At 45.3% G+C, this 12,733-nt stretch overlaps 1 protein-coding gene across 2 annotated transcripts; it reads right to left on the bottom strand.

The window, feature by feature from the left end:
- Positions 1 to 9,580: 9,580 nt before the first annotated feature.
- Positions 9,581 to 12,454, bottom strand: LOC103741434 (mitotic-spindle organizing protein 2-like). Of its 2 annotated transcripts, none has more exons than XM_008842191.3 (3): positions 11,772 to 12,454; positions 11,535 to 11,623; positions 9,581 to 9,890 (listed from the first exon to the last, which is right to left on the bottom strand). In XM_008842191.3, exons 1-3 carry the CDS (start codon positions 11,933 to 11,935, stop codon positions 9,733 to 9,735), a joined length of 411 nt encoding a protein of 136 aa, XP_008840413.1. In that variant the 5' UTR covers positions 11,936 to 12,454; the 3' UTR covers positions 9,581 to 9,732. The 2 variants fall into 2 exon arrangements, with proteins under 2 accessions (XP_008840413.1, XP_008840412.1); XM_008842190.3 differs by having other exon boundaries at positions 11,484 to 11,623; positions 11,772 to 12,448.
- Positions 12,455 to 12,733: the final 279 nt, after the last annotated feature.

Raw genomic sequence — 12,733 nt, 5'->3', positions numbered from 1 at the left:
ATCTGGTGGGAGAGCTATGAGGGGTACAGATAGGGAAGGGGGTCTAAATACGATTAAAATGTATGGAATATACAAAAATTTAATAAAATTATATAAATTTGAATAAAATAGAATTAAAATTGAAGATCTGCATGTGAGAGCAAATGCTCAACATGTGTATTTCTGGGCCTGTCTTACCTCAGTCAGTATATGTTCCAGTTTCACCTATTTTCCTGTGAACTTGGTAATTTTTTCTTTATAGTTGAGTTCCATTTTTGTATAATTACCACGTTTTCATTATCCATTCATCAGTTGATGGACATTAAGACTTTTTTTTTACCTCCTGGCTATTGTGAATAAAGTGCAAATCCTCACAAGCATTTGCCATTTATTTTCCTTTTGTGACTTGTGTATGTATGTATATATATGTGCATGTGTGTGTTCATGCACACAATAGTAAGCATGTGGCGGTCACATGAACTTACAGAAATGGTGACAGCATGCACAGGCGGTCACAATTTGCAGAAGTGTTTTCTTCCTCCACCATATGAGTCCTGGGGTTTGAACTTAACCTTTTAGGATTGGTAGCAAGTGCCTTTATGCACTAAGCCATCTTGCCAGCCCTCATTTCCATGAGAAATATCCCCCATAGGCTCATTTGAGCTCTTGCTCCCTACTTGATGGTACTGTTTGGGAGAGGTTATGGAACCTTTAGGAGGTGCAGCCTTACTGAAAGAAGTCTATCACTGGAGGTGGGCTTTCAGGATTTATAGCCTTGCCCCCTTCCTGCTTGCTCTCGCGGTTTCTTGTGTGTACTTGACGTGTAATTGCTCAACTTCCTGACCCTGCTCCATGCCTGCCTGTTGCCATGCCATTTCCATCCTGGGGCTCTCTATCACTTTGGAACCATAAACCAAAGTAAACTTTCTTCTTTAAGTTGCTTCTGATCATATTATTTTATCATAGCAACAGGTTAGTTTCCCCAGCACCATTTGTCCAAGAGGCTATTTCCTTTTCAATTTGCATTTTTGGCATCTTTGTAGAAATTCAGGTGGCTGTCATTGCATTACCTTGTAACTAGGTCCTCTATTCTATTCCATTGATTTATGTCTCTGTTTTTCTGCCAGAATCATGCTGTTTTTATTATTATACCTCTGTAGTATAACATGAAATCATGAACAGTGATGCTTCCAGCAGTATTCTTTTGGCTCAAAATTGCTTTAGCTATTTTTGTTTGTTTGTTTTGAGACAGGGTCTCCCTGTAGTCCCAGGTGGCCTGGAACTTGCTATGTAGACCAGGCTGGACTTGCTCTCACAAAGATCGCCTGCTTCTGCTGGGATTAAAGGCATAGACCACTACACCCAACTATTTTGATTGTCTTGAGTCTTTTGTGCTTCCATATGTATTTAAGATTGCCTTTTATATTTCTGTAAAGAAATACACTGGACTTTTGATGGGGATTGCATTGAATTTATAGATTGCTTTCGGCAGGATGGCCATTTTCTTTTCTTTTCTTCGTTGGTCTTTTTGAGACAGGGTCTCCCTGTAGCCTCAGCTGGCCTGAAGCTCACTATGTAGACCAGGCTGGCCTTGAACTCACAGACATCTGCCTGCCTCTGCCTCCTGAGTGTTAGGGTTAAAGGCATACACCACCACGCCTGGCTAGGATGGTTATTTTCATAACATTAATTCATCCACTCACTGAACATGGGATGTCTTTCCATCTTCTAGTCTCTTCAATTTTTCTTCATTGTTTTAATGTTTTAATTATAGAGTTCTTTTATTTCCTTTGTTAGGTTTACTACAAGGTATTTTTTGAGGCTACTGTGATGGAATTCTTTCCTTGATTTCTTTCTCAATTGGTGTATAGGAAAACTGATTTCTTATGTTTCTTTTGTATCCTGCTACTTTTCTGGAGTGTTTCTCAGTTCTAGGAGTTTTCTGGTAGAGTCTTAAGGTTAGCTTATGTATAAAATTGTTGTGCACAGTTCTTGAGACCCCCAAAGCCCACCAAGGAGCAGATCGATGCAAACACACAAGGGTTCTTTTATTGTTACAAGCTTAAGCTTGGGCCCACTCTGTCACCGACCTAGCAGATCTCAGAAGTGAGACCCCCCTTGCTTTGGGAGACAGAGGTTTTTATACATTTATTTCAGCAAGTTCAGCAAGTAGGGAGTAGGGGGTCTCCAGCCTGGCAAGCATCTGATTGGTTGCAGCTCAGTGCCAAACCATAAACTGCTGGCTTCAGGAAATCTGAAAACACCTGGACTTTTAGTACTTTCCTGTCCCTGGTTAATTGACCGTTGGCAGGGGAGTTGTTCTCTATCCGTTCCAAGTATTGTGGTTTTTCTTGGTACAGGGCCCAGGGCTGGGTCAGTCCTATGGAGGTTTTATCCAAGATGGAGTCACTCAGGTCTCTCAAAATCATATCTGCAATAAAAATTTTTTGATTTATTCCTTTCCTATTTGAATCCTTTTATTTGCTTCTCTTGTTTTATTGCCCTAGGTAATATGTCTGGTACCCTATAAATGCAAGGAGAAAAAAATGGACAACCTTATCTTTCTCCTGATTTCAGCAGAAATAATTTGAGGTTTTTTTTCTCTTTTGAGGCAGTGTCCCTGTAGCCCCAGATGGCCTGTAACTCACTATGTAGACCTGGCTGGGCTTGAACACACAGAGATTCACCTGTCTCCGGCTCCCGAGTACTGGGATTAAAGGCGTGCATCATGCCTGGCTTTGAACTTTTTTCCTATTTAATGTTGGCTAACGGATTGTTGTATATAGTTTTTATTATGTGGTGGTCTTTCTGTTCTGAATTTCTTCAGGAAGTTTATCATGAAGTAGTATTGGATTTTGTCAAAAGCCTTTTCTGTGTTTTTAGAAATGACCACATGATTTCTGTCTTGAATCCATTTATGGATTTTTTAACATTTACTTATTTAAATATATTGAACCATCTCTGCATCTCTGGAATAAAGCCAACTTGATTATATCTTTTTGATGTGTTCTTGAATTTGGTTGTCAAGTATTTGGCTGAGAATTTTTGAACCTATATTCATCAGAGAGATTGGCCTGTAATTTCCTTTTCTGTTGTTGTTGGGACTTTACCTGCCTTTCATATCAGAGAAATACTAGCTTTGTAAAAAGTGTTTGATAATCCTAACTTTTCTATTTTGTGGAAAGTCAATCCATATGGGCTTAGACATTTTTTAGATTTTAAATTACTACTACAACCTCACAGCTTATTATACATGTGTTTAAACTTTATTTCATATCGGTAGATTATATGCATCTAGATTTATCTGCTTTTAATTTTTTCCATTAGAATATATAGTTTTTAAAAAATTTAAAAAATATTTTATTATTTTTATGTGTATGAGTGTATTGCCGGCATGCATGTAAGTGCACCCATGTTGTGCCAATGCCCAAGGAGGTCAGATCCCCTGGAACTGGAGTTATAGATGGTTTTAGCCACCATGTGGGTACTGGGAATTGAACCCTGGTCCCCTGCAAGAGCACTCAGTGCTCTTAACTGCTAAGCCATCTCTCCAGTCCCTAGAATATATAGTTGTAATGCAAGACTTAATAATTTTCTGAATTTCCTTAGTATCTGTCATAATGGGTCCCTTTTTATTTCTAATTTTATTAATTTGGATCTCCTCTTTCTTTTGGTTAGTTTAAGGGGTTTTCATTTTTAAAAATCTTTTCAAAGAATCAAGTCTTTTATTGATTTCTTTTTAAAAAAATATTTGGTTATTTTTATGTGTATGCTTGTATTGCCTGTGTGTAGGTAAGTGCACCTTCTGTCACGGAGGACATAAGAGGCTGTCAGATCCCCTGGAACTGGAGTTAGGACAGTTGTTAGCTGCCATGTGGGTTCTGGGATTCGAACCAAGGTCTTCTGCAAGAACAACCAGTGTTCTTAACTGCTGAGCCATCTCTCCAGCCCATGTTTTGTTGATTTCTAAAATTAAAATTATTTTTTTGGTTCAATTTCATTAATTTTGGTCCCGATCTTAATATATTTCTTTCCATTTACTGCTTTGAAGTTTGATTTATTCTTCTCTTTCCAGGGAACTAAGATGTATCAAGATATTTGCGATCTCCATGACTTCTTGTGTATGTGCATAGGTGTTTGTGCATGAACGCATGTGGTATATATGCACATGAATGTGTGTGGTTATGTGGGTGCATGTGGCAGTGGGTGTGTATGCAGAAGTCAGAGCAGGATTTTGGATGTCTTCTATCATTTTCCATCTTAATCCCTTGAGACAAATTTCCTCATTGAACTAGAGGCTCGCTGTTTGAGTTAGACTGGATGGCCAGCCAGTCCTCACCATCTGCTTATCTCCACTTCCCACCCCTTGTGCTGAGGTTACAGGCACCTGCAGCCATGGCTGGCTTTTTGTATGGACGCTTGGGATTTCAACACAGGTGTTGATGGTTACAGAGCAAGTGTTCTTATCCACTGAGTCATCTCTGCAGCCCCTCATTCATTAATGTAGGTGCTTAAAGTCATAAACTTTCTTCTTAGGATTGCTTTCATTCTATCTCATAGGTTTTGGTATGCTGTGTTTCAATTTTCATTCTATGATTTTGTTTATGCCTTTCTTGATTTATTCAACGACCCATTCACCATTCAATAGGATGTCATTTAATCTCCATGAATTTGTGTATATTCTAGGGTTTCTCTTGCTGTTGACTTGGAGTCTTATTTTATTGGATAGAGTACAAGGAATTATTTCAATTCCTATAATTGCTAAGACTTGTGTACTCATATATAATTATTTTAGAGAAAGTTCCATGGACTGCTGAGAAGGATGCGTGTTCTGCAGTGTTTGCATGTTAGAGTATTTGATATGTGATGTCATTTAATTCATGTCTCTGTTTTGTCAGAATGACCTGTCAATTGGTGAGAGTGGGTTACTAAAGTCACCTACTACTATTGTGATGGGCTTAATCTGTTACTTTACAGCTAACAGTATTTGTTTTATAAAATTCAGTGTTCAGGGGAGTTTATTTAGAATTATGGATTATTCCCTTAGTCAGTACCAAGTGAGCTTCTTTGTCTTTTCTCATGAGGTTTGGTTTGAAACCTGTTTTGTCAGATATTAAAATAGCCACACCTCCTTGTTCTCTAGGTCTATCTGTTTGGAATACATTTTTCCGTCCTTCTACCCTAAGGTCGTGCTGTATGTTATGGCAAAATGCATTCTTTGGAGGCAACAAATACATGGTTCATGCTTAAAAAAATCCCACCTACTGCCGGGCCTGGTGACACGCACTTTTAATCCCAGCACTTGGGAGGCATAGTCAGGCAGGTATCTGTGAGATCAAGGCCAGCCTGGTCTATACAGAGCAAGTTCCAGGCCAGCTGGTGCTATAAGGAGACCCTGTCTCAAGAAACTAAACAAAGAAACAAAAATCCAATCTACTAGTTGATTGGGGAATTGAGAACATTAATATCCAGAGTGATTTTTGAAAAATGTGTATTGATTCTGGTCATTTTGTTGATTTTGTAGGTTTTTCCCCCTCCTCATCTCTTATTATTCTAGCAGTTTAGTCTTTCTTGTGTGTAAAATGTACATAATGTACTCAAATTCAACCCGTATTATTCTCCTTTGCCCCCTCCTACTCTTGTTAATCCTCTTCTTCCCAGCTAGTCTCTCTTCTAATTAAATGTCTTTCTTTTCTTATGTGACTCAATGAGTTTCCTGCAGGTTGTTTAGAGGAGTGTGTGCACCTCATTAGTGGGTACACCACAGAAGAAAACGTCTGTCAGCCATCAACGGTTATCTGCCTATAAATCTTTCAAGGCCAATCTGAGCTTCATGGCTGCCATGCCTATCTTGAAATATATATATTTTAAAATCAGAGCATTAACATATAAATGGGCCATTTTCATTTAAATGGCATTTCATTCTATAGGCACGTGCAAATTAAGTTGAATTTAATGTTCTATGTGGTGTGTGATTCAAAATAAAAGTATCAAGAATTTTATTGTGCTAAAATTATTTTAGCATGTTACCCTAAGAATTCTATACAAAGTTAATTCTGACCTTCCAATGATGCACATTAGGAACATTTCTCAGCTTTTTCCTGTTGCTTCTTTGTATGTTACAAATGTGTGTCCTCATGCTTTGCTTTTTATGCTGCCTTCTTTTTAAAAATATTTTATTTAGTTTTATGTGTATGAGTGTTTTGCCTGCATGTATGTAAGTGTGCCCATGTGTGCAATGCCCACGGAGGTCAGAAGAGGGTGTTGGATCCCCTGGAGTTATAGACAGCTGTTAGCTGTCATTTGGATGCTGGGAACCGAACCCAGGTCTTCTCCAAGAGCAGTCTTCTTAACCACCGAGCCATCTCTCCAGCCCCTTACACTGTCTTCTTTGGTTCAAACCTCAATTGTTTCTGGTACCTGCACTGAAGTAGATTCTGTTTTTGAGACAGGGTCTGGGCTTTGTAGCTCAACTGTCCCAGAACAACTCACTCAGCCTTGTAAGTGCTGGGATTATAGGTATCAGGCTCCACATCCATCTTGCCATACTTTTTGTTTTTAAGACAGGGTTTCATGTAGCCCAGATTTTAACTCCTGATCCTTCTGTTTCTGTTTTCTGAGGGCTAGTATCACAAGTGTGTACCTCTATGCCTATTTCTGTCATATATTCCATTTTTATTCGAGACAGGGACTCACTCTAAAGTCTTGGCTGGCTTCAAATTTGTGGTGATTTTCTACCTCTGCCTTCCATATGCTGAGATTACAGGCCTGTGCCATCATACTCGGCTGGCTTTGCCATACATTCTTTTTTAATATTTTACTTTATTTTCTTAGTGTATGAGTGTATTGCCTGAAGGTGGCATGTAAGTGCACTCATGTAGTGCAGTGTAAGCAGAGGTCAGAAGGTGTTGGATTCCCCTGGAACTGGAGTTAGGACGGTTTTGTGGGTGCTGGGACTCAAACCCAGGTCCTTTGCAAAAGTAGCCAGTGCTCTTAACCACTGAGCCATGTCTCTTCAGCCCCTGGCATACATTCTTAATAAGGAAGTTTTGCTCTGAGATTATCTTCCTCTGGATGTTGGGCCAGATGCTTAATTTTATGCAGAAAAGGTTTGGTTTGAACGCTACAGCCGATCATTTATAGGTTGTATGCATCTATTTCTGTACTATATTAGCAGAGTTGAGCAGTTGTGAAAAGAACAGCTGCCAAGCTTGGAAGTTTTAGTATATTATGAGAACACATTCGCTGGTCTCTGTTCTAGCTGGTCCTACATACTGCTGCTGAAATCTCTGGTCATGTTATCTCCTGGTTCTGAAACTCACAGTGCCTACCCTTGGTCCTCGGGGTGGAATGCCTCCTCCTTTGCCCACCTAAGCACAGAATATGTCACCTTCTGGCACATGGTAGGCATTCACAGGACTTGTGGCCTTTGATCTGCCACCTTTGTGTATGCCTGCCTACTTCCTAGGTTTTGGTTGGTGGGTCAGCAGGGAGATGATCTTCCCAGGGTATCTTAGCTGTACACAGCACTCTCAAGCTTGTAGAGTACGGCTACAACAATGTATCATGTTGTTGAAATCTGTAGAGAAAATACAAGGAATACACAATGGGGAATATTTTTAGGAGTGAAGGCAATCCCCTTCCCTGGGTACCTATCTCATGTTACAGTTACTGGCAAGCAGCCCTTCAGGCCTCTTGGGACCCAGCCGGTGTGACCAACTCAAGGCTCCTCTTTCCTGCTTTTTTCTTGACTGGAACCATCTTCCTGCCATCCCAGCACTGTACCCAGCACAAAGGAGGGCTTGGTGCTTATTGGTGGGGAAGCTATGCTCTCCTCAGAGAGTTGGGTGGGATAATCACTGGATACCTACAGTAAATCTTGTTTAAGGGAAAGTACCCCTTTTCTGGACTTGATACAAGTTCCACGGAATGCTTTTTCCCCCTTTCAGGAAAGTGGGCATTAACTACCCACCATAGTGCTTGGGCAGACCAGGCCAAGGTGCAGTGGACCCCATGTGCATGATATATACCACCACCATCATCACTTAGGCCTGGGCTCATTTGGTTCATAAGTTCATCCTAATACACACCAAACAGGCATTTGACACTGGTTTGTGGAAGGCATGAAGGAGGTGCTGTGTATCACTTTCCTCCCATATAGAAACTTTCATCTTGAAGGGAAATGGGTAAACAACAGGATGTTTTGAGAGGAGGTGAAACATTCCATCCTGCAGGGAAACTAGCTCAAGAAGTAGACAACTCAATAGCTTCAGGAAAACTCTAAAATTGATCAGGTTCCCTAGGCTCCTCCCTCCCCAAGACTGCTGAGACACTCTCAGAGAAGCTGAGCTGTCTGGAAGAGGCTCAGACCACTGACCTACCTGGAGAGGACACTCTCCAATCTGTTGAGCTACCTGTACATTGAGCAGTGTGCTTCAGGTTTCCTGCTCTCTTGAGCTGTCATCCATGCTGAAGTGGCTTTGGGAAATGCTGCTGAGTCATTTAAGCCCCTGTAGGGAAACCCAATAAAACTCAATGGTTCACCAAGTTGGACTTCAGTGGTATCCTTACTTTAGTCTGTTGTTGGTTCTCTATCAAGGGTGAGTAGATATTTGTTCACATTTCCACAAAAGTAGTGTCAGACAACAGGAGGGGGTAGTTCTCTGAGGCCCAGGAGGACCTGGCAGCACTGGGGTGTTAGGAGGTGGCATGGAATGTGAGGAGGCAGAGGCTGAAGAGCTGAGTTGAGTGCACAGGTGTGGCTGGCAGGTGGTTGGCAGCGTTGCCTGCTGGCCCTCTGCATGGCTGCCTTTGAGCTGCTTATAATGAAAGTTTCTGTGTAAACCTGTCTTGTGCTGCCTGTCTTTGCCAGAGTGGACAGAATCTGAGCTTCAGTGAAGGATGGTTCAGGATCCAGTCTGCTGTTTTTGAGTAGGGAGTGAGGACAGCATTGCTGCATGCCTTTAAGGAGACCCTGCTGGCGACTGGACCTGTGTTAAAGTGTACAGATGTGCTAACTCCTCAGAAGGTAGAATCAGTTTTCTGCCCACTGAATTTGCTCTGTGGGGGACTTCTACAAGGATGAGGCACACTGACTAAAGTATAAAAGCTTAGAAATGGAGGGCTTAGGTGGACATGGTGGCACATGCCTTCAGCCCCAGCACACAGGAGGCAGAGGTCAGAGGATAATGAATTTTAGGCCAGCCTGGACTAAATAGTGAGTTGCTGTATCAAATTAAAAAAAGAAAGAAATGAAGGATTTAAATCAGATTTCTGGGTGGGGAGTGTCCATGAAATCTTTGAAACTGGGCTAAATGTGAGAGGTCAGGGTTTGTGGGGGAAGGGGGTGTTATTGGTATGACCCAGAGCTGATAACACATCTGTGCCTGGGCTCACCATGTGGTCACACCGCTGCTTGCCAGTGCCGTGATGGGTTGGTCTTGTAGGGAACCTTTCACATGCAGGAAAGCATGTTGGTTGTTTATAAAAGACCCAGCAACATATTTATTTTCTTAGACCCCCATATAAGGTCCAAAAAGGTAAAAAAAATCACTGGTTTGTTTCCTGGTTATTTTGGCTGTAGCAAAACTAGGACTGCATGTAGAACTCACTCAAATTCTATGCTTTAATAATATCCAAACATGGTAGAGAATGTCCATCCAGATGCTCTGCTTCTCAGAAGGATTTAGGGAGGGAAGAGGTGGGAGGCATTTGCCCGAAGGACAGTGGTGCCAAATGCAGTCTCTGTTCCGCCTAGGAGCTGCCTCGGGAGGTGCTCTTCCCCGGCCCGCCCACCTTGGGCAGTCTGGTAGCACTGGGCTGGCGGGGGATCCTCTGCATGGATCCTTCTCGGCTGCCACGTTCTGCCAATGTAGATGCACTGCTGAGAGTGGGGCCGTCTCTGTTTCTCCCTGAGAAGATATAGAACCCAATCATCAGGATGGGGGCAATTCCAGCTGTGCACATGTGTACCCTTAACTCAGCTACACTTAGCTGCTTTTTTCTGTGTGCTAGCGACTCCTGTCTACACATGCATGGGCATGTGCATACATGTACACATGACTTTTCCTCAGTATTGTTGGGAAGTATCTTCAGAGATGTGCTGTAGGAGCTCTGTTTGGCAAGGATATGATTTGAGCCATATGCATAATTTTAACTTTTCCGAACTCTTCCAGACTTCTCACTCGGCTGAGGGACAGTGCTTAAGTGGCTGAGGTGTTTCTCACACTTGAGGCCATGTTCCCAACAGCACACTGTGGTGTCTCATCCTTGCCCCTCTGCTTTCCATCCTTGCCCTGAGGTGGACCCTTTATAGCTCACAAATGTAGGGGTGTTGGTCTCATCCTGGGGGCACAATCTAGAAATAGTGTGTCTTTGGTGAAATGAGTCAGGAAGTATGGCCTGGCTCTGATGTACATGGCAGACTGTTCTGGCCTTCCAGCTCAAAGTTGCCCTGGCCTTAAGGGGACACTGGCAGTTTCCAGGGGGAAGAGACCCCGTCAGCCCCAGAAATAATCCAAAAAAAGCCACCTGTCAAAGGAGAAAACAGGCAGTAAGAGAACTTGCTGGAGGGAAGTTGGGGGGCAGAGACAAGAGAGAGCATGGGAGTCAGGCCATGGAGCACAACTGGAGAGGTTGAAGGTCTGAGGAAAAGGAAGGCCCTGCTACTGTTCCTGGAAGAGAGAAAGGAGGCCTGTGGAAGTCAGAGGCACACAGAGAACACACAGGGTAGGTCAGTGAGGATGTGTGGGTCCGTTCCCAGGCCTGGGAGTTCTTCCCACAGGGCCAGCCTACACTCGGCCCCTCCTGGAGGCAGGTCTGGGTGTTCCTGTGCTTCTAGGCTGGGAGCTGGTCCTGGACCTCCATCTTTTTGCTGGGAAGGTCTGTTGCATTTCAGAGGGTTGCGGGGGTGGGGGGCACAAAAGCAACATAGGGTGAGTAGGTGTAGGGACTTGAGCCTCCTGTGTTACACACTCTGCCACCCTGTGCCCACCCCAACTCCAGCTCTTGACCACCAGAGCAAGGAAGCCCTTCACACCTGGACACTGGGTTGCTCTACCCATCACACCTCTACTCTATGTCCCAAGGCAGTTAGGTGGCTCCAGTCCTATAATCCAAATAATCCCTGGATGGGAGTAGCGCAGGCCTCACCAGCTGGGTATTTGCTGCACCTGGGCCTGGGGGGTAGGGTGGGGATACCAGTTAGGAGCTGAGGGCACAGGGCTGTGATGTGAGGAAGACAGGACCAAAGCCATCTTTATTCCTGTGCCTGTGGAATGCAGGCACCACGAAGAGTTGGGAGGGAGTTAGACAGATGGACACTAGTCTGCTTGGACCACTCCTTAATCCAGGAGTACATTCCCCAAAATGGGGCCATCTAGGGTTCCAGCAGGTGGACAGACCTGCAGGCACTGTAAAGAGACCCACAGACAGGTCTGGCCAATCAGCTCCAATTCAACCTTTACTCCCCTCCCGGCACCAGGAGCACAGAGTCCACCTCTGACCTCGGGTCTCTGACGTGGGCAGAGACATGGACACACAGTCCTGGGGCTCACTTGCCAGCCGCTGCCCAGCACACATGGACTTCAGCATCTGGAAGACCGCGAGGGGAGCCACGTTAAGATTCAGCAAGTCCACTAGGATCCTGGAAGAACAAACACGGTGCTCAGTGAGCCCAGCGGGGCCGCAGGTCGGGGGAGGGGGGCAGGGGGTAGATCGGCTGGAGTCCCGAAGCAGGGGTGTCAGCCGGGAGGACGAGCGCGAAACCCCAACCCTCGCTCACTCCCACTCACTTGAACACGTCGGGGTCGACGGTGGCGCCCGCAGCCTGCGCCAGCTCGTACAGCTCCATGTCCTCCGCGCCCACCACCTTCTTCCGCCGAAGCGCCAGCTTCTGCAGCGTCGCCGCCTCCAGCCCGGTGGATGCCCCGAGTCCAGCCCCGCCGCCATCCGCCATCCGCACCTCCGACAGGAAGGAGCCCTGGGCCCTGCCCAACCCAGCCCAGGGTTCTGCGCGGCTGTGGCCCGCCAGGCGACCCCACAGCTCCCCCTATTGCCTACCCTCCTCCATGCAGCGTCCCCGCCTGGCGCAGAATCCCCAGAGGTCTTGACACTGCCAGTCCATTCCTTGCCTTGCACGAAGCGCCTACTGTGTGCTGGGCAGTGTGTTGGGCATGGGGCTGCTGCTTGGAAAGCTGTCCGCTCCTTGGCGATCTGACCTTCCCTGCATTGCTCATGCTCGCTTCGGTAGCAGCACCCAGCGCACCAGGGCCTGGCATACACTGGGCTCTCGATAAATGCCTGTTGGATGAAGGGCATTCATGGCAGTGTGTCATTATCTGTTCTGAGGAGGTTCCTTACTACAGGCATTTCTCGAGGGCTCTAACGGCTTTAGCTCAAGCGCAGGAGCGCTCCTTGCTCAGAAAAGCACAAATTCAGGCATAAGGAGCGCTGAAGCCATCACTGCGCACGCGCTTCCAGCCGGTGTGCGCACGCGCCGTTCTCAAGCCGTAAAGGCTATACGCCATAGGTCAGGGGCGTGGGCTGGGCTGCGCTTTTTGATGACATTTTACGCCCCGCGTAGCGGACCGGCGTCTTTTATTTCTGGAGATCCAGCGTCCAGGCAAGTGAGTGCCGACGGCGTTCTCCCGTCCCCGCCGAGGCCGCTCGGTTCCTCCGCGAGCCGTGGGCTCGGGCCGCCGGCCCCGCCACCCGAGCGTAGCCGGCGGGGAGCCCCCGGGCCCCGGCGGGCCCC

This window comes from Nannospalax galili, unplaced genomic scaffold (assembly GCF_000622305.1).
Source record: "Nannospalax galili isolate Female #2095 unplaced genomic scaffold, S.galili_v1.0 scaffold321, whole genome shotgun sequence".
Classification (NCBI taxonomy): domain Eukaryota; kingdom Metazoa; phylum Chordata; class Mammalia; order Rodentia; family Spalacidae; genus Nannospalax; species Nannospalax galili.
Note: the sequence above shows the minus strand (reverse complement) of the source record. Positions and strands in the feature narration are given on the sequence as shown.